General features: G+C 46.9%; 1 protein-coding gene across 1 annotated transcript in view; it reads left to right on the top strand.

Moving 5' to 3' along the window:
- Positions 1–22,088, top strand: part of LOC144821898 (E3 ubiquitin-protein ligase TRIM7-like) — a 162,393-nt gene that overhangs the window by 42,012 nt on the left and 98,293 nt on the right. The window contains exon 4 of the mRNA XM_078679046.1: positions 8,510–8,532. Within this exon, the coding sequence (XP_078535172.1) occupies positions 8,510–8,532 (23 nt within the window). The remainder of the gene's footprint in view (positions 1–8,509; positions 8,533–22,088) is intronic.

Genomic DNA, 22,088 nt, shown 5'->3' with positions numbered 1-22,088 from the left:
GCATGATTTTGAGAAAGTTGGTTGTATCAAAGCATACAAAGGCTTGATACGCTGGGCATATTCCGGAATGTAAGTTCTGCCGAAATTCAAAAAGCCCAGTAAAGACTGTAATTTTTTCAGTGTTGTAGGAGCGCGCAACTGTGCGCATTTCTCCAGGAAGTGAGGAGCCAATCCTCGACCTTCATTGTTCAGCTCATAGCCGAGGAACAACACTGTGTGTTCTGCAATGTGCGATTTTGCAAAATTAAACTTGTAACCCATATCTGCAAAGTTACAAATTATTGAATTCACTCGACACAGATGCATCCAAATTTCGTCGTCTGTGAGATAAATGTCATCCACATAAGAACATGCATCGGGATCGATACCCTCCAATAGAGTTACTATTCTGGAGGTGAACACTCCAGGACTATTTTTGTAGCCCATAGGGAGTCGCCGGAAGCATTTTTGCACACCAGCGGACGTAAAACTTGTCCATTGGGAGCTAAAGCCATCCAGTCTGTGGGCATAAAAACCATTGGAAATGTTAAGCGTTGTCTTGAAACGCTTACGCACTAGACTATCCACTAACGCAGAGCCGTGAGTATTCTGTACTGCACAGTTACGGCAATGCGAGTTCAAATGCCGGTAATCCAATACCAAACGATATGATCCGTCAGGTTTGGTCACAGTAAAAAGGGGATTATTCATCGGTGACACACACGTTTCAATAACTCCCTGATATTCCAATTGTTCAAGGATTTCCGCGACGGCTGCTTTAGCTTCACGCCGTATGGGATATTGAGGCTGAGGCTGCGGCTCAGACCGCAAAGGAATTTCGTGGCAAGGGGACAATTTGTCCCAACCACATTGGTTGCGGTAGAGAGCCGGTGCAAGAGCCCGAGCCCACTCTTCCGCAAAATGCTGCGCATGCTCAGTGGAGACAGTGTGAGCGAAACTGGGAAGGATTACCTCCTCCCCTCGCGGCGCTGCGAGCACAAAAGGTGGGGGCCAGTCAGCCTCAGAAAGCAAAATGTCGTACGTAGACGACAGGTTCTCCCAAAATACCCCTCTGACCGTACGCTGTATGTCACCTTCAATTAACAGGACAATTTCAAAAAGTCTTTCAGGGGGAGCTAATCTCGTATCGGCTGTTTCTATGACAACAAACACATCAGTCGCTGTCACCTTCAGTAGTGGACGGAGCGCCTCTCTGACTATGGTAATCTCCGCCGCGCTGTCCAGCAAGGTCAGAGCCCACGTCAGATTCCGAAGCCGCGTTCTCACTATCTGTGGCATATCTATGCGCTGTTAAGGCTGCGACTTTCTTTTTCGCAAACTGCGGACGCTTAGGCGTAGAATCTTCCTGCTTCACTGCGCCGTCCGTCTGGCGGGACTGACCACGTCCTTGTTGGCCACCACGTCCACGTCCACCCCCTCCTCCAGTGGTCTTCGGGACCGATGTTTCCTGAAAGGAACGAGGAGAGCGTTGATCAGAACCCTGAAATCGATCAGGTGATTTAATCATCGCGCGATCGCGCAAATCATAAACTTTTTCTGTTGGCGCAGGTGCTTGTACTGCAGGAAAAGAATCCCGAGTCTGTGTATTCTGCTTCCCCTGTGTCTGTTTCTTAGGCCAATTTTGTTTCTTGGACTTGGGCTGGACATCTGTCACTGCAGATTGTCCCTGAGGTTGTTTTTTCTCCTTTACTGGAAAATATTTCAGACCTCTACTTGTGCGGCCAATTGTCTTATAAGCGGCCACCACAATCTTTGCTAACTGTCGGGGTTTGTCGGCATCGGGCAGAGCAGCCAAAGCATTCGACACCTGAAAGTTAACTGCATCTCCTTTAACATTGGAGAGAATGAGATCACAAACAATCTCAAAAGAACCACACAGGCGCATACCCAATTCAACCGCTGCCTCTGGACCGTGGTCATTCTGAACACGTCTAATGATATCAGGCAGGGCAGTCATAGACGGGGTGCCGAAGCACCGTGTATAAACTGCCGCAAATGTTTTTCCCCAGCTTTCACAGTCAACAAGTTCAGGAGTTAAATCCTTCGGTAGAGTAATCGTTAACATTCTATGCTTATCAGCAGGAGTAGAATTCGGAAAAACCGCCTCCAGTTGATCAAACTTCTCAGCTAGCCAAAATGGGAAGTCATCGTTGTCAACTGGACGAGCACCAAAAACCGAATTAACCATCACTGGATTGAGACGCATTCCGCCTCGATCCATGGGAACGGCCGCACCCCCCTGGGGACCACCAGGCAGGTGGCGACCGATGTATTGCACTAATGCACGAATCACGGAAATGGAAACAACATGCAGCCTACGAATTCCCTGCAGGGTACAAGCGCCGTGATTCGGGTGCGGGGTAAAGCCACCCAACGCAGGCCAATTTGTACCTGGAATTGAGAGTGGACCTAACCTCGCAGCGGACAAAGAGTGGGGGAGGGCGCCATCAAACCAAACTCGATGCTGCCAATGATCAATAGGTATTTCCAATGCCCTGTACGGTGTATACTCAGCCGGGACAGCCGAGGCGGTGTAGGAGTGGAACAAACCAGAATTAGCGTCCACAGCCGGAAACGTAACCCAAGAGTAAAATAACTCGTAAGGAAACGCCGGATCTGCACATACCACGAAAATCACAGCCATCCCATCAACTGGGACCTGGTACGTCTGAAGATGGTTGCGTACCGCTACGCGACTATGCTGCGCAATAGCCACCGCCGCCATGACAACACTGGAAACAAGAAAACACAAAGAATACTTTGTAGCACAACTGGGTAGAAATTCAAAGAAACCGTTTAAGAAAATATCAAGCTTGAATAAAACCTATTTTAAAAAATAGGTAGGTTTCACCGACACCCCGCTTTCCGGAAACGGAGGTGAAGGGGCTAAGGTATGAACGATAAACTACTCGAGTGTCATGATATAAGACCACCGAAACCGTTGGGCGCCATGTCGCAGGGTTTCTGTTCTCACACAGAACTGTGCACAGAGGAGTGGAACCTCGGCAAATTAGGGTGTCCCAAAACTTACCTTAGCAACCAACTCACCCCTTACCGAGCTAGCTACAGTGTCTCATTGGACATATCAAACTCCCAATGTTTAGACAAACCAGAACATGAACTTACAGTACCTCAGGGTACGTGGAACTCATGAACACTCTTTTGTTATATTATCATTACAAACCCGAACATGGAGTAAAGAAGACACATGTGCATTTGAAATGTTTATTTACTAATGCCGTCTTCTCAGGCGCAGTATCTTAGATAATACAAGTATACTTATTATCAGTATCAAAATTATCAGCATAGTTACTAAGACATAAAAAGCGAATGGTGACAGCATGTTAACATGCTGTAATGAATAAGAGTCAACAACACTTATATCTCACCCTCCCTAACACATATATTATATTATTAGCTAAGAAGGTCTCTTTGGGTTGTTTTAGGGCGGGCCCATACCTTAGTGTCCTAGCATGAAGGAATCACATCAGCATACACCAGCTCTCTCTGCATGTGCACCGCATCAAGTGTGTTAACAATTCTCGTGCAAAGCAATATCAATCTCGCCTCAAGCCCAAGTTGGCAAAGGCTGCACTTGTGTTATGACTATGAAGGCGTGGAGATCAGACCTCATAACAATTCCATATCGTGTTGCTCCTGAAACTTCAGCACTCTCCGTGCAGACATGGTTTATTAAACAAAACTGATATCAGAGCAATAACATATTATTCTCACATACACCACGGCAAACCACTAGGTTGAAAGCTAAGTCAACAATTAAGGGTCGTGTGCAGAAGTTGCAAGAAAGGAAAAATGGCGTTTAAACCTAAAATGTACCTATGCTAACTTAACACGATATAAGGATATATAGGAGCTATATAACATGCTGAGGCACACTTCGTTGCTGTAGTGGCACAGTATGCTGAGGCACACTTCTTTGCAGTAGGGACACAGTATGCTGAGGCACACTTCGTTGCTGTAGTGGCACAGTATGCTGAGGCACACTTCTTTGCTGTAGTGGCACAGTATGCCGAGACTCACTTCTTTGCTGTAGTGGCACAGTCTGCTGAGGCACACTTCTTTGTTGTAGTGGCACAGTATGCTGGGACTCACTTCTTTGCGGTAGTGGCACAGTGGCACAGTCTGCTGAGGCACACTTCTTTGCTGTAGTGGCACAGTATGCTGGGACTCACTTCTTTGCGGTAGTGGCACAGTCCGCTGAGGCACACTTCTTTGCTGTAGTGGCACAGTATGCTGGGACTCACTTCTTTGCGGTAGTGGCACAGTCCGCTGAGGCACACTTCTTTGCTGTAGTGGCACAGTATGCTGAGGCACACTTTGTTGCTGTAGTGGCAGAGTCCGCTGAGGCACACTTCTTGATGCTGTTGCTTACTAGAACCGAGTGTACGCAGGGAACTGCACTCATGCTCTCCAAGACATGCAGAACGCTGTTTTCAGTCTTTCTGTTCCGGCACACTAACACACTGAGGGGGTCAAGCTGCAGCTGGATTTCCCTGGAAGGTCACACTCACCTACTGCGGGCTGGGCAGACACTTCCATCTCGCAGCAGGCGGGTTGGCTTCTAGGCTCTTCATGTCAGGGTAGCTGCTTCTTTCTTCCACGGAAGAAGCCAGGTGAGACCCTCTCACCTCTGGGAAGCTGGTTGTCAGGCAGACACAGCTCTGGCTTCAGGTCAGTCATCGCAGTATTCTGTGGAGCACTCCCTTTCTTGGTCAAAGAGAAGCTGAAGCTGGGCCACTTGGTGGGTGTTTGGCTTCCATTGTTATACTGTCAAAGCAGTCGAGGATGTGGATTCTCTGAAGGCACTTAAACAGCTTGGGGTGTTATCCTTCCTTGTCATAACCAGGATGTCTTCCAAGGAAAGCATTTCTTTACAGCGATACTCCTCACAGCAAAGTAGTTAGCGCTAGGTTCTGGGCTAGCGAATAGAAACAGAGATTTACTCAAGTGTGCAGTAGTCAGAACAATGGATTCACAAATCGTGGTGCGTCGCCACCCCTGTTGTCGGTGCTACACCCACGACAGGGGCAGGAGGTCACTTTTGTGACAGTATTAAACACCTGCATGTTAATGTGTCCCTATGGTGGCCTCCCTGCTTGCCTGCAGGGTGAATGTCAGCTGAAGGGGTGGGGGCAGGGAGTTGTGCTCCTTATCAGTTCTCCCATCTCTCTCCTTTGGTATGCGAGTCTTGGGGTTTGGTGTACCTTGGTACAATTAATCACTCCCATCTCCCTCTGGTCTCTTGCACTCATTAAATAATGAGGCTAGGACCCCTGTGGCTGTCAGTTTTTATCTAATGCTGAGGATCAACATCTGTTAAAGTAAAGAAACGTTGTATTCTTTGATAATATGTGTACCTCTTCCTTATAGGTTATGCTGTTTGACTTAATTATTTATCACAGATAATGCAATACACAGGAATAAAACAGATTTGTTGCACTTTTTAGGTCTTGCTGTTAGAAAGGCGACCCGGGGGAGACAGAAGATGTCTGACTGACCACCCCTAGGTCCACCCCTCCGTCGAGAAGTAGCCGAGCGTTTACCGAGAGGCCTCCTGACTGAGGGTCCTCTCCTAGGATCGTACAGCAGAGTAATCACAACACTACAAACGGACACCACACAGGAGGTCAAGTTCTCAAACTTTATAAGTAGTAAACGGTTGCTGGTTCTTGGCAGTATGTACAAGCAGATCGAGGGATCTGGAAAGTCTCGTAAAAGGGGGGTAAGGTAGCGGGACTGTCTTACTCGGGGCGGAGGAAGGGATACCCTGCGCACAGCTCTCAATCCTCGAGCTGTGGGGTTCCGAGCGGGTCGAGCCGCGGCAGCGCCAGCAGGCTAACAAGAGGGTTCAGCAAGGTCGGCCGCGGCAGCGCCAGCAGGCTCTCCGATGGTTCAGCAAGGTAGGCCGCAGCAGCGCCAGCAGGCTTTCAGATGGTTCAGCAAGGTAGGCCGCGGCAGCGCCAGCAGGCTCTCAGATGGTCCAGCAAGGTAGGCCGCGGCAGCGCCAGCAGGCTCTCAGATGGTTCAGCAAGGTAGGCCGCGGCAGCGCCAGCAGGCTCTCAGATGGCTCAGCAAGGTAGGCCGCGGCAGCGCCAGCAGGCTCTCCGATGGTTCAGCAAGGTAGGCCGCGGCAGCGCCAGCAGGCTCTCAGATGGTTCAGGTTACCGGAAGGATGAGTTCGTCTGGTGTCGGCCGTGACAGCGTCAGCAGGGCTCCCAGTCCAGGATACAACTGAAGACCTGATCCAGGGCTGGCTCAGATATAGGTCTGGAGGTCTTTGAAGTCCGGACCCTCGCGCCTGGGGGTCAGAGGGGCCGGGATGAAGGTGTCCAGACACCCAGCAGGGGGGTGGAGCCAGCGCCCAGGGAGGCCGGAGGGCGATCGATACCAGGCGTCCGGGGACGGCTGGAGGGCCATCGAAACTCCTCTCCCTCCGGGATCTGTCGAGTGGCCACTCGACCACCTGGGTGGATCTAGGTGCCTCGATGTCTGGGCTTCGCGGGGGCCGAGGCTGGGGCCGAGGCCACGTGGTCGTGACGTGGTGGGCCCAAGATGGAGTCGGGCACGGCCTCGTGCTTCGGTCGTGATGGGCCTACGCTGGGGCCTGGCCGATGATGGGGGATCCGGGATGGTAGCCGGATCTGTGGTGTTGGGGCGTGCAGGGTCGGGCAGAAGGGGCCGCCCGAGGTCCGGAGGAGGGCTGATGTCGTCCTGGGCCTGCCATGCGGGAGGGGTAGGACCACGCCATGAGGCCGGGTCCAACACTTGCCTAGGCAGCGCATGCGCTGTCTCTCCGAGACATTAAGTAATCTACATGTGGGTGAAACTCCCCCTATTGCCGGGTAATATCTCCTGCCGCTGTTTAACGTTGACATACCTCTTATTAGCTGGGTATTTACTGGCTGTTGGACTGATACTGACTTACGTGTAGTCCGGAAGCAGCAGCACCTAACTACTGTTTTCGGCCACTTTTGTGTTTGATGTGTGTTTGAGGAGAACTTTCTTTTACATGTCCTTAATGCTTTTCACCCTTGGCGGAGCCCTCTCACTCCCGCAGCGCAGCTTTAGCTTTACACACAGCTGTACATATTAATTGCTTAGCTGCTTTTAAAGGTCTCCACTTTCCCTTATTCTAAGTTATTTCCTGTAACTGCCTTGGGCGTCCCGCCGCTCATCAGTGCTTGTATGTTTAATAACACTGTGCACCCTTAACAATGGTGCCTGCCGCATGCTCCCCCCTACGGCGCCGTGCTTTTATGCTTGCCCGTAACTTGAGTTCTTCTATCTATATGAGGATAGCAATCTTCGGAATGGTTTCTGGATGTTACACGCTCCTACCTCGGTGCACGGGTTAGGAGTTTTCAACTTTAGACGTGATGCAAATATTTCACACATTATATTTGTTATTTGGTCTGAATTATGTATACGTAGTATTGAGGCATTACATACCCCAGAACTCCTTTCCATGATTGTCGTGATTGGTGGATTAGTCCCAGGATTTCAGTCATGTATATAAAGTATGGAGGCACTACAATTCCCATAATTCCCCACCATACCTGCTTCAATTGGTTGATTAGCTTGACCGAGTCCGTTGCCTGGTTACTTGAATAGGCCTGTGTTTTTTAGATGCTGTTTGGGCGGGTGGACTTGCGGGATATTTCACCAACTGTGACCACTAATTTGGGTTCTCAATTAAGGAGCGCTTAAGTAAATTTGAATGTGGTAAAGTGTTTGTTGCTTTCCTATTTTTATAGGAACTACGAGGATACATTTCTATCCTTTTGGCTCAGCTGTAGTTTTCTATTTCCGTCTCATAACTGTTTTGGCGCATTTACTGCAATGTTTGTTTTAATTACTATTCACTAAAGGATTGTACTTTTTGCTTCCTCCTTCCACTTCATCATAAGCCCTCCCCCCATCCTCTAAGGGCAAACGGACTGCTTCCCTACATTAGAATGCTTTGCCTCCCTCACAAAAATTAGGGCCACTTATTTTGACTTTCACATACACAGGATGGCACCATGTGATCTGCAGTCTACATGAAAGGGGAGGACTGTGCTTGAAAGACTAGCCTAATGTCTAAACCCTCTCATGTTACCGAGGTGTTGGAGCTGATGCACCTTGAAATGTCACAGGATTATGGCAGCTTAAAGGTACCAATTACACAAAAGTCATTTACGCAAGTTTATGCTATTGGCATAGTAAATGACAATGCCTTTGATTTATGTGTTGGTTTTGAAAACAGATAAATAAAAGGTGTTGTCATTTACAATGCCAATAGCTTAAAATTTCACAAATGCAGGACCTATTGCATTGCAAATGCTTGTTTAATTTCTTCGTCTCATGTATGTAAGTTTAGTAGACTTTTCTGAGTGCATATGTGCATGTATAATGGATGCATAGATTCAATACAAGGTCCAACTTCAGACCTTGCTGCATGCACCTGTGAGTGCCTTGAACTGATGTTAGTCTGGTCTCTCTCTTGCAGGACTTCAGAAGCACCTTGAGCAGGTAAGTGGTTTATGGTTTCACCTTTTCAGTTACTGACAATTAAACGAGCCAGGCTGCAGTTCTCCGGTGGGGAGGGGGGGGAGGGGGGGGGGGGAAATGGTAGGGAGGGGGCGGGTGGGTGTGGGGGCGGCTGGGGAGTATTTCATCGTCCTTGTCTGTAATGTCTACGTCTGATTTCCTTTGGGCTTTGAAATTTTTTTTTTTTTAAATGTTTTAATTCTTTTTATTAAAGTTTAAACATGAACAAAAATAAACAAGGTAGCATAGACAATACAAATGGTGAAGCGTCCTGCGAGGAAGAAACCATACAGCTTTGATACAATCAGCATTACAGGATGGGGGGAAACAAGAGGAATTGTGAGTCAGGAGGCATGTTAGCTAAAACACCAGTAGGAATGTCGGTTCCGGGTGGAAGGTGGAGGCGGCGAGATGTGTGTGCTGGGAGGGGTACATATGTCGCCTCGATAGGAGTTCCACTGACCCCAGACTTTCCCCCATTTTCGGGGCCTGCCACGTGCAGCGTACACTGTCTTTTCTCTAAACATACACCAGTCCATGTTTTCCTTCCATGCCAGAACAGTGGACGGCCTCGGAGATCCCCACAATTGCGCAATATCTCTCTTGGCGATCATATTCCCGAGGGTCACCCACTGAGTCTGTGCCACATCATAGTCAGTCGGCTCCCAAACATTCAACAGGCATCTCCTGGCTTCAGGCAACAACTCAACGCCAGTGACATCTTCCATAACCGCATGCACACGATTCCAGAAACGCACCACCGCCGGGCACTCCCAGATTATATGGAGAAAAGTGTCCATCATGCCGCATCCACGCCTTCACAACCCGTCCAAGGAATATCCCATACTAATCAGGCAGGGACCAGTCACATAGATCCGGTGGAGGATTTTGAGCTGTACAAACGGGAGACGTGCCGGAATCGCAACCTCCCTCGGCGAAGATACCGCCAACTGCCAGTCCTCGTCGTCCAACTCCAGACCATCGCTGGTCCAGGCCTCTCTGAGTCGGTCTGTGGAAAAGTAAATTTTGCCATGTTGTATGTGCCTACGTGTTCCCCATCTTATGTTATATGTGCATGATCGATATGCATGTATTCCCCTCTGATCGATTAAAGATGCAATTATAGTTGTGTCCATCTCTAGTATGTCAGTTTCCAGTCTTCGTGAAAACAACGAATATTAGGCCTATGTAAACCTGCGTTGCCACATTTCACAGTGTGCACGTTAATTCATTGAATTGTCCCCGTTTCTAGGCCTCAAAAGGGCCCGGATACCAGATTCAAGCTCCTGTCTTCTGAACCCTCTCCGAGGAGCGATACAGCCCCCACCTGTATCCCGGACCCTTAGCTTACTTCATGCCTCGCAGTGCCCGGCCCGGCCTGGCTCTGCCTCCCAGTCTGCCAAGAGTATGTTATGCTTCTAGTTATCAGTCCAGCCCTCCTTCTCTGCATTCCTAAGCTACTGAATCGCATCAATAGTTCCGTCATGGTCTAGCCTTTATGTCTCCATGTAAGAGAAATACTGTATTAATATTCATAGAATATTCCTCGCACACGAACACATGTAGAATAATGCACGCATCAGTCTTAGTATCAAGTAGCCTTTGCCCTGATAACTTTTGGATTCTATCAACATGTTCTCTAAACACTAGATACCAGATATAAGATAGGTACATGTCGCTCTGACACTCCAGACTTTAGTCTCCTCTTCTAGCGCAGAAGTCATAGCCCCCAGTTCTCCCTGGTAACACGTCATTGCCCGTTTGCGCGCACCACTAGGTTAAAGGTCCCAGCTCCTCAGGTAGCCCCCTCCATGATTCCGCCCCGTTTATGACATATTCTGTTTCGTTTACATCACATGTCTATGTATACGCCCTGTACACGCCTCTTGTTCCACCCATTTTATGCCTTATCTTTCGCGACTGTTACGAATCACGCCTACTGCTACGCCTACTATATTGAATGTAATGCATTTGTTTTGATATATATACTGTGCACCCATATTAAAAGTTATCCCTTGTCTGCTCCCAGATCCTGTCCCCGGCAGCTGCCATCCTATTCCCATGCAGGCTGTCCTGTTCCTGTCCTTTATGCCTGATTAAAGCCTGTGACTCAAGATACCTCGAATCCTGACTCTTATTTATTGAGCTATCTGTTTATATGAGTATCCTGAAAAATAGAACCGGTAATTAATTATTTATTTACCACATAATGGCGCCCGAATAGGGACTTGCCCTTTCCCCACGCCCCGGAGAAGCCACGCAGGCCCCCTGATCCTCTGCAGCCGTGACGGAACCATACCGTGCACGTGCAGATATTTCTGCTTGAAGTATCCCTCAGGCCCACGGAGGAGACGGAGGTTGCGGTCCAGCGTCCAGACGAGGCGGTGGAGGAACGCGGCGAGTCCCGACCAGAGCCCAAGCCGAGAGTCCAAGGTCCGAGGTATCCGGAGGCCCACCTGTAACTGAAGTCCGAAGTTCGTAGTCCGTCGTCGTAGCAGTCCAGTCCAGTCCAGTCCGAGGCCTTCCGTTCTTGCTGCCCGGTGAGTACCGTTGCTGGGGTAGTATCTAGACAGGGTCAATTAATTTGTCTCTGGTCCGTGGGTTTGGGTACACAGATCCAACACGAAGTGTCCACCTAGGTGGATGCGGGTCCTGACGTGTCTCTTTATGAGACCGGTAAGTTTCGTACTGTTTTAGCAGTGCATCTAGTCATTCCAGTAAGTTCTGTTCTCGAGAAATTCATGTGTTCTGTTCTCAGTACTCCAGGTAATATTCTGTCCGAACTGTTATTTTAAATGTTATTTCATGTGTTTTCAATGTCGTGGTATGAGTGATTTGTTTTTCAAGTTATTATTGTGTTTATCGTGTATTGTATTGTGTCCAGATTCCAGTCTAAGTCATGCCTCTATTCTCGAAATTACGTCAGTTAAAAACTAGAAAAGGATTATTAGAGGAAGCAGTTCCTGTCCCGCCTAGGGACAGTCCAGGTCATTTTATGTATCATAAGCATGGCTTAAGTGCCATATTGTACTTAGACTTATGGGTCGAGTATACTAAACATCTAGAAGAGAAATATAGATGGCCTGTATCAGGCACATGGGATGCCGAGTGCATCATGCGAGTAGAAGAAGTATTGTGGAAAAAGAAATCCAGACAGTCCCAGAAAGATGCCATCGAGTTATGGCGCAAAGAATCTCATAAAAGAACGGAAAAAGAAATCAGAAAAACAGAGTTAAGTAGGGAATCCTCAGAAAGAGCCCAAGAAAGGGAATTAATCGAAATAGGTGAACGAGTTAAAGCCGAACAGTCAGACAGACAGAGAAATGCCCTTATTAAGGGTATGTATCCTCTTCTTGCCGAGGGCTTGCCAAAAGCAACCCCGGAAGCACCATGTAATTTTCCGCCACCATTAGTTCCGATTAAGCTACGTCACAAACCGACCGCAGCTGATATTTTTCTCTCGTCATATTTGGACGATACAGTCCCAGAATACGCCAATCCTGTTCCGTCTGCTCCCGTAAATAATGTAATTCCTGTTCCTCCAGCCACCGGGGCACCCGTTACAGCACCTGTTACGGTACCCCCGGTCCAGCCTACAGTACATGTATCCGCTACATCAGTCACTCTCCCAGCCCGTACAATACCCGTCGACGATTCTAGTCAAGGGGCCTCGGGGGGAAGTCCTCCTGGAACCCCGCCTCAGCACAGACGTGTGACATTAATCGAGCTACATGCCCGAGCGTTACAGCGTTCGCCCAAGCATCAGTCAGTTGCAGATATCAAGCGAGCTCTTACCGAATGCCGTTATGATCCAGTCCCAGGTGATGATAATATGGTCATATATTCACTACGTGTAAGACGGGTGACCGAATATTTGGACACCCTGCCGAATATGAAAGGTTATCTAGACAGAATATATCGTTTCATCCGTACAGGAGCAGATCCAGGAAGTATAGGCGAGGCCATGACTCAAAGAAAAGTCGAGATTCAGCTCATGCTTTTAAAGTTTTTAATTAATTGTTTAATAAGAGAACAAGATTACCCGGAAAAAGATCCGGAAGAAATGAAAGTCCTGACCAAATGGAGTGACCATATAGCCGAGGGAAGACACAAGACCCAGAACTGTATAGAGAGTATGTACAAGAAAATACGTAGGGAAATAATAAAGTTACACGAGAAACGAGAAGCACTACAAGCAACCGAGAAAGAAAATGACTCTTCAACTGAAGAGGTAGACGACGAGAATCCCTCCAGAATAGCGTATGTAGGTAGAACTAGACTTCCCGACCGACATTCACGCCTAGAACACAAGAAAGTTTTCCCTCCTCCAGCACCAGAACAAGGTTCTCTTGAACAAGTATTTCAAGCTACCGATCACATTCTGAAATCACGAATCGGTTATAGCGAACTTAGTACCATGCATGAACAAGAACTAGTCCGATCAGCAGTCCGATGGACTACTGACTCTACCACTTTTCCAGACGAAATAGTGGCACAATTGTTTCTGAAACTGCCCCCAGCCGAACAGCGACTGGTGGGTATGTATATGATCCAGCACCTCATTACACTGTATGAGGGACAACATTTTGATCCAGGTCCGTTACATGATGTTCTGAACGAGTTACTCCAGTATAGATGGAGAGGTCTAGGTACCGATTTAATTAGTATCATTCTAGAACAGCGCCACAAATATAGAACGTTTCTGAATCCGCATTTTGTTCATGTCTCACCTCCAGAAAGTAAATCATTTTACATAGATAGACAGCATCCGTTACGAGAAGTACACCCAGTTAGGACGATGGGTGGTGATCTAGAACGAGTATTTGTTTACACCCCTATCACCAAGATGGAACTCTTAGAGATGAAGAAGTTAATTCCTTGTCACGACAAAGATCCAGCAGGGTTCCATCGAGAATTAAAAGACATGCTCCGTATGGGAGAATACACGTATCCGGATATCATTAAAATGTTAAAGGTCCTGTTGCCCGCAGGGGTATATGAAAAACTCAAGGAAAAAGAATGGGAGGTGGGAGAGAAAAAGATAGATTGGACGGCTCTAGAAGCTGAAGATAATTCACGAGTACCAGGTACCGGTCTAGGGGGTAAAGTTAAAGAATTGCCTGAGTTATTGATTCAGGTTTTGCCAAGGTTACTAGCCACGAAAAAGGAAGATTGGGATGCAATCTCAGCATGTAAACAGAAACAGGATGAAGACACTAGTGATTTTTATTCTAGATTTGAAAAATGTTTTATTATTAACAGTGGTCTGAAGACAGGTAGCGAGTCGTACCCTCATCTTTTTGTTACCAAACTAGTCGAGAATTCAAGTCCACAAGTTAAAAATCGAGTTTTGAAAGTCGAAAGTAGTTGGCAAGCTAATACTCCATCCCAAATGTTACAGATGCTCCAGTATCACCAGAATAGAATCAGGGAAGGGCAAGAACACGAAAGGAGACGTATGAAAGACACGAAAATGAAAGTATTAGTTGCACAATCTGTTCCACAAGACAGTCAGAAGAGGGGTCCGAATCAAGCCAGTCATCCTGCAGCTCCCGTTAAAGGGACTTGCAATTACTGTAAACAGCCAGGTCATTTTATAAACGAGTGTGCAGTTCTGAAACACAACATAGCTACTGGTAAGACTAAAGAAAGACCACGTCCGCCTAGACAAGAACAAGTTTCACAGACTTCTCAGTCACCACAGAATGCACAACAGACAGTTCCAGCACCGCAGCCTATCGCTACAACACAGCACGTTACACAGCAGATGTACCAGTATGCCCAGGCAGAGTATCCAGAGTATCAACAGTATTCATGAAACAGCCTAGAGAGGGAGGTAGGCTTGCCTCTCATCGAGATACCTGTAGATCAAGAGGGTCCCTATGTACACAGTCAAGTATTAGGGAAAGACAGAAAGTTTCTGATTGATACAGGGGCAAGTAGGACTACTATCAGTCATGACGAGGTTCCAGGGGCTCCGCTCTCAGGCTCTAGAAATGTTTCCCTTGGATTTTCAGGAAAGCCGATTGTTAATGAAATTTCAAAACCAGTTACTCTAGAAGTTGGTCCATTGTCCCGAACTACTGATTTGTTACTCACGAAATCATGTCCAGAAAATTTGTTAGGCATCAAGACGTTAAAAGAATTAGGTGCAGTAATTTGCTGTTCTCCAGAAGGAGTACGATTGTTTTTACGTGACTTTAAAGGTCACTATGTATTACGCGATTTTGATCCAAGATTATTGAATGTACCACAGCATCTATGGGCGCAAGGCCCAACTGATGTTGGTTATATGCACATCACACCCCATCGTGTGACTCTCAAGCAAGGTATAGTTTTGCCACGAATCAGACAGTATAGATTGCCCCCTGAGGCTGTAGCAGCCTTATCCAAAATTATTGACGAGTTTATTGCTCAAGGAGTGGTTGTAGAAACTGACTCCAATGTATGTAATTCTCCTATCATTCCAGTCCTGAAACGTACTGATCCAAATGCACCTCCAGTATATCGATTAGTGATTGACCTTCGAGAACTTAATAAATGTATTATACCTCAGTATCCAGTAGTCCCAGATATTTCATCCTTATTGACAGCCATTGATTCTGAAGCTACGTTTTTCACTGTTATCGATCTCAAGAATGCATTTTTCAGTGTCCGCATTCATCCAGACAGCCAGTACCTTTTTGGTTTTTGTTTAAATGGAAGGAGCTATAAATTTACACGAGCTCCTCAAGGTTTCACAGAAAGTCCTAGTATTTATAGTCAAGCACTTAAGAGACAACTAGACAATATTCACATGCCAACTGACACTGCCCTGCTCCAGTATGTCGATGATCTACTGATCACAGCCCGTTCTGAACGTGACTGCGAGCGAGCGTCACTTATAGTCCTGTATTTTCTGGCCGAGCAGGGGCACAAGGTGTCCCCTTCCAAATTACAATTCTGTGTCCAGCAAGTGGTATACTTAGGACACTTGCTGTCCAAGTGGGGTAGGCAGTTGACACCAGACCGTATCCAGCTAATAGCGAGTCTTCCACAGCCCAAGACACAGAAGGAGGTACGAGCTTTTATTGGCCTCACTTCTTACTGCAGACAATGGATTCCTCAGTATGCATTTCTAGCCAAGCCACTGATACAGTTAACGACACAGGAGGCAGCCGTATCGACTGTCCACCCTTGGACCCAGGAACATACACTTGTTTTTAATGAATTAAAGAAAGCCTTATGCCAAGCACCTGTTCTAGCTACACCGAACTACAGTAAGCCTTTTACACTTTTTGTCACAGAACTTGATGGTACTGCATTATCTGTTCTCACACAAGATCAAGCAGGACAGTACAAGCCCTGTGCTTATTTTTCGAGCACATTAGATCCAGTAGCCCAGGCTTTGCCTGCGTGCCTCAAGTCAGTTGCAGCCACAGCTCTAGCTATCAGGCAAAGTGATTCCATAGTATTAGGACACTCCCTGACAGTACAAGTTCCACACTCCGTGGAAGTTCTTTTAAACAGAACCCAGACTCAGCACTTGACAATTGCACGTTTAACAGGTTATGAACTGACACTGTTCCAGCCACACATAGAAATCAGACGCTGCAACATTCTAAATCCCGCTACACTGTTACCGTCAGTTACTTCAAATCCTGCCACACATGACTGTGTGGAAGTTGTTAACACTATGACTAAGCCAAGACAAGACCTGACAGATATTGCATTACCTAATCCCGACCTGACACTTTATGTGGATGGTTCATGTATGAGAACAAGTACAGGAGAACTAGTAGCCGCGTATGCAGTGACTACTGAAACCGAAGTTATAGAAACACATCGTATTGACACCCTGTCTGCTCAAGCAGCAGAGCTAGTCGCTCTGACCCAAGCCTGCATACGTGCTAAGAACCTGAAAGTAAACATATATACAGATTCACGTTACGCATTCGGAGTCGTACACGACTTTGGAGTGCTCTGGCAGGAGAGAGGTTTCATGACTTCTCATGGAACCAAGATTCAGCATGGTCTCCTCATTCAAGCTCTGTTAGATGCAATACATTTACCGACAGCTATCGCTATTATGAAGTGCAAGGCACATACGAAGGTTACTGACATTATTTCCCAAGGTAACGATCTAGCAGATCGAACAGCCAAGCTTACAGCTCAGACCCCAGACATTCCAGTTAACACGACACAGACACTCATTCCAGATCCGACTACTTGTATGACAGTTAAGGACCCTACACAAGATGTCATAGACATACAGTTACATGCTACTCCCGAAGAAATCAAGAAATGGTCCGAACAAGGAGGGGTCCAGACAGATCAAGGACGGTTGACGAAGGGAAAAGCCACATGGTTTCTCCCCGACTCTATGGTTCAAGTCATTATCAATACCGCACATAGTCCAGCACATCTAGGAGAAAAAGCTATGTTAGACAGTATCCAGAACCTTTGGTTCAACAAGCATTTACGAGCTGCAGCCAAGCAGAAAGTCCGCACCTGTATGATATGTTGTCAGTTCAATCCAGGTAAAAGTGTCCCGGTGGAACAAGGTGGATTCCAGCCTCCTGACCACCCTTTTGAAGTCCTCCAGATGGATTATATTCAGATGGAGCGATGTCGAGGTTTCAAGTATGTCCTCGTAGTTGTATGCGCTTTGTCCAGGTGGACAGAAGCATATCCAGTTCCAGATTACACAGCCGCGACCACTGCCAGGCAGTTGGTTCGTGAATTCTTTCCCCGCTATGGACTCCCTAGGGTCGTGTATTCTGATAACGGCCAGCCATTCTCATCTGAGCTCATGAAACATGTTTCCCTTCTGTTAGGGTACCAGTGGAAGTTCCATTGTGTGCGCCATCCTGAAGCAGCCGGTCTCGTAGAGAGACATAATCAGACCCTGAAAATCCGTATTGCCAAGACATGTAAAGAGAAAGGTGTAGACTGGCTAGTTGCCCTGCCAGTTGCTTTATTCTACATGAGGATGGTTGCACGTTCCAGATCAGGTCTGTCCCCGTATGAGGTCGTATTCGGCCGCCCCCCAAACATGTGGGGTACACCTAGACCCCGCAGTATTACAGATGTTTCCAGTAATATGCTGACAGATTACCTAGCTTCCTTGATGTCTGCCCTACACTCTTGTCGTTCACAGGTTGCCGCCGCATTTCCAGACAACACCGAAGTGAAACCGCATGAGGTCATTCCAGGAAGCCTCGTGTTGGTGCGGAATTTTGATCGTTCAAGTCCACTGGAGCCCCGTTGGAAGGAGCCCCGCCTAGTACTACTAACAACAAGGACCGCCGTGAAGTTAGAGGGCAGGAAAGGATGGGTCCATCTGTCCCATATAAAGAAATTCCATGGAGTTCGTGAAAAGACTTTTGCAAAGGACTGCCTCATTCCTACAGACTACCTAAAAACAGACTCTGAACTCAAGCCTCCCCTGTTAGAGGAAACTCCGCAACAGAAGTATAAAAAGAAACTTCGGTCTAGTAAAATAAGTCAGCCAGTTTAATTGTCTAAGTCCCTCTCGGGTGAAACGGTTAGACAGGTTCCTGACATGTATGAGATAGACCCCCATAGTGAGAGAGTTAGTCAAAACTCTATCAAATGTATTATTGTTCTAAGTTTTCTGTTACTCTTGAGTCTAATGGTTACCTGCACAAGTTATGCTTTATATTTATGTTTCCCAATTCCACATGTACATAAGTTTTCTAATGCTACAGTAGAGCACACATTTAGTGATCTGCCTCCTCACGAGCTATCCTATCGTCTTGCTATGCGTAATAATACATTTATCAGAATGTTACACTATTCACACCAGACCAGCAATGCCACTAATTGTTGGGTGTGTGGTCGACTCCCCCCTTTCCAGACACCAAAGGGAGTTCTGCCACTCTTTCCTTATCCATTTTCACATAATGGTTCGTGTGGAGCATGGTCCACGTTAACGTCATCCTCCCATGATATGTCCCTTCTGAATAGAACATGTTTTCCAGACAAGCAAGGTCTTTCCCATAGAACAGGGTTAGATCTAGAAAATGAAGTATATGATTTAGGTAATTATTCTTCTAATTTCATGGTCCTGAATGTTCAGTCCGATACTACTCCAGATTTGCCTGCTATTTCAGTACTACCAGTCAAAGGCGAATTATGTGTCAGAAAGAATGGTTCCGCACATGTAGGACATAGTGATTGTACTACTACTGTCAAGTATAGTGACAGTGGGAAATCTATTTTCAAAGCCTCACGTCATTCTTATTTTGTTTGTGGTCAGACCGCATATGTTCGTCTGCCCCTCGATTGGGATGGAACATGTTACATTGCCTTCCTACTGCCACCAGTTTTTCTAGCCCCATCTGATTATCACAGAGACACACATCTAGTACACGTCAGACCTAGAAGGGAGATCGAGTCCCCAATTGTCGATCAAACTGAAACTACTCTAGAACAATATCAAGACTTTAATAAAGGTTTCTTCTTCTTTATAGGACCTATCCATAATAGTAAGTTAATCCGTAGACTTACCAGAACCCTTGAAGCAGTAGTGAATGAGACTACTTCTGCTCTAGGTAACTTAACCGAAGAGCAATCTGCTATGAGATTTGTCGTGCTCCAAAATCGTCTCGTTCTTGACGTCATACTGGCCGATAGAGGAGGAGCATGTAGAGTCATCGGATCTAGTTGCTGCATTTTCATTCCTAATAACGCGCCGTCTGTTTATTCAGCTATAACCAGACTTCATAAAATTGCCCATCAGTTACACCAGAATCCAGGCACCTGGACATGGTCCGGTTGGCTCTAGAGTATCATATCTGCCTGGGGATGGAAAGTATTGTCATTCCTAGGTATAGCAGTAATGATTATATTCAGTTGCTGTCTCTGTATACAATGTGGCCCTGCGATTTGCGGCATTTGTGCTACATCCTGTATTCCTAGTCCTAAATCCCGTTCCAAGACAATTCGAGACGAGCAAATGATGCTATATGAAATGATAGATGGTATCATGAATATTGATGTTTCCTGATGGAAACGTAGGGCACAAGGAGGGAATGTGGAAAAGTAAATTTTGCCATGTTGTATGTGCCTACGTGTTCCCCATCTTATGTTATATGTGCATGATCGATATGCATGTATTCCCCTCTGATCGATTAAAGATGCAATTATAGTTGTGTCCATCTCTAGTATGTCAGTTTCCAGTCTTCGTGAAAACAACGAATATTAGGCCTATGTAAACCTGCGTTGCCACATTTCACAGTGTGCACGTTAATTCATTGAATTGTCCCCGTTTCTAGGCCTCAAAAGGGCCCGGATACCAGATTCAAGCTCCTGTCTTCTGAACCCTCTCCGAGGAGCGATACAGCCCCCACCTGTATCCCTGACCCTTAGCTTACTTCATGCCTCGCAGTGCCCGGCCCGGCCTGGCTCTGCCTCCCAGTCTGCCAAGAGTATGTTATGCTTCTAGTTATCAGTCCAGCCCTCCTTCTCTGCATTCCTAAGCTACTGAATCGCATCAATAGTTCTGTCATGGTCTAGCCTTTATGTCTCCATGTAAGAGAAATACTGTATTAATATTCATAGAATATTCCTCGCACACGAACACATGTAGAATAATGCACGCATCAGTCTTAGTATCAAGTAGCCTTTGCCCTGATAACTTTTGGATTCTATCAACATGTTCTCTAAACACTAGATACCAGATATAAGATAGGTACATGTCGCTCTGACACTCCAGACTTTAGTCTCCTCTTCTAGCGCAGAAGTCATAGCCCCCAGTTCTCCCTGGTAACACGTCATTGCCCGTTTGCGCGCACCACTAGGTTAAAGGTCCCAGCTCCTCAGGTAGCCCCCTCCATGATTCCGCCCCGTTTATGACATATTCTGTTTCGTTTACATCACATGTCTATGTATACGCCCTGTACACGCCTCTTGTTCCACCCATTTTATGCCTTATCTTTCGCGACTGTTACGAATCACGCCTACTGCTACGCCTACTATATTGAATGTAATGCATTTGTTTTGATATATATACTGTGCACCCATATTAAAATTTATCCCTTGTCTGCTCCCAGATCCTGTCCCCGGCAGCTGCCATCCTATTCCCATGCAGGCTGTCCTGTTCCTGTCCTTTATGCCTGATTAAAGCCTGTGACTCAAGATAGCTCAATAAATAAGAGTCAGGATTCGAGGTATCTGTTTATATGAGTATCCTGAAAAATAGAACCGGTAATTAATTATTTATTTACCACAGGTCTAAGAGGTCAACCCGATTATTTATAAATTTTTTGTAGATCAATGAAATCGTGCTATCAGGGACAGAGCCGTCTAGTATCCGATCCTCAAGTGGGGATGCCTCCGGGACGGTGGCGCCCGACGGGAAAGCCGAGGTCAGCGCGTGGCGAAGCTGCGCATAACGGAAAAACTCCCTATCACTCAACTCATATTCCACCTTCAACTCGTCAAAAGTCTTGACCCTGTCCTTGACCCAAACATCATTCACTCTGCATATACCAATCACGTCCCACCTTTCAAAGCCTTTCATCTTCCACAGGCAGCCAAGCCTCTCGGATGCGTAGAGTGGGGTCCCTCGAGTCAATCAATCCTTCCACCCCATTGCGGCATTGGCACGATGCCATGTCTGCACCGTTGTCTTAGTTTGACCCGTGAGCATCTTCCCAGCAGATTTCGTATAGAGTGCCCTATTATAATCCCCGCCAGGCAGCAGCCACTTATCCATTTCGAACGCGGGATTCGACGCAGGACCGTACGTGCCATGTTTGATTGCTCCCAGCTGGGAGGCCCAATCATAGCGCCGAATATCAGGGAGTGCTATTCCACCATCGTACCAGGGGAGTGTCAGCTTGGCGAGGGCTATGCGAGATCACCCGCCCCATATCAGTTGTCTCTCTAGACTTTCCACCTCTCGAAAGTAGCTCAACGGAATACTGTCAAGTGTATTTTGCAACGCATATAAAAACCGGGGCAGTGCCATCATCTTAAACAATGCTGCACGCCCGAGGGGGGACAACGGTAGTTTGCGCCATGCCACAACATCAGTCTTCAAGCGTTGGAGCGGGGAAGTAAGTTACGTTCATAACGAATCGCAGGATCTAGGGCAATAAAAACTCCCAAGTATTTAAATCCCGTCTGAACCACCTGTATAGGACAGCCACGCGGCATGGGAGGAGATTCACCCGAGAGAACATAGACACAGGACTTAGACCAATTAATTACGAGGCCAGAGTTTTTCCCGAAGGAATTTAAAACATCAAATAATACTATCAGCGACTTCCGAGGTGACGTGAGGTACAACAAAATATCATCCGAATAGAGTGACACTCAGTCTTCGAAGTCCGGGGTCCACCGAATACCCTTCATCGATGGCTCCCACCGCAACCAGGCTGCCAAGGGTTCCAAGGCGAGGGCAAAAAGAAGCGGAGACAACAGACACCCCTGGATCGTACCCCTACCGAGGGTAAACGGCCCAGAAACCCGACCGCTAACAACCACCTGAGCTAATGGTTCCTCGTACAGTAATCTCACCCAACCGATAA

The sequence above is a fragment of the Lissotriton helveticus genome, chromosome 2_2 (genome assembly GCF_964261635.1).
Source record: "Lissotriton helveticus chromosome 2_2, aLisHel1.1, whole genome shotgun sequence".
Taxonomy (NCBI): Eukaryota; Metazoa; Chordata; class Amphibia; order Caudata; family Salamandridae; genus Lissotriton; species Lissotriton helveticus.
This window is presented reverse-complemented; position numbering and strand designations above follow the sequence as displayed.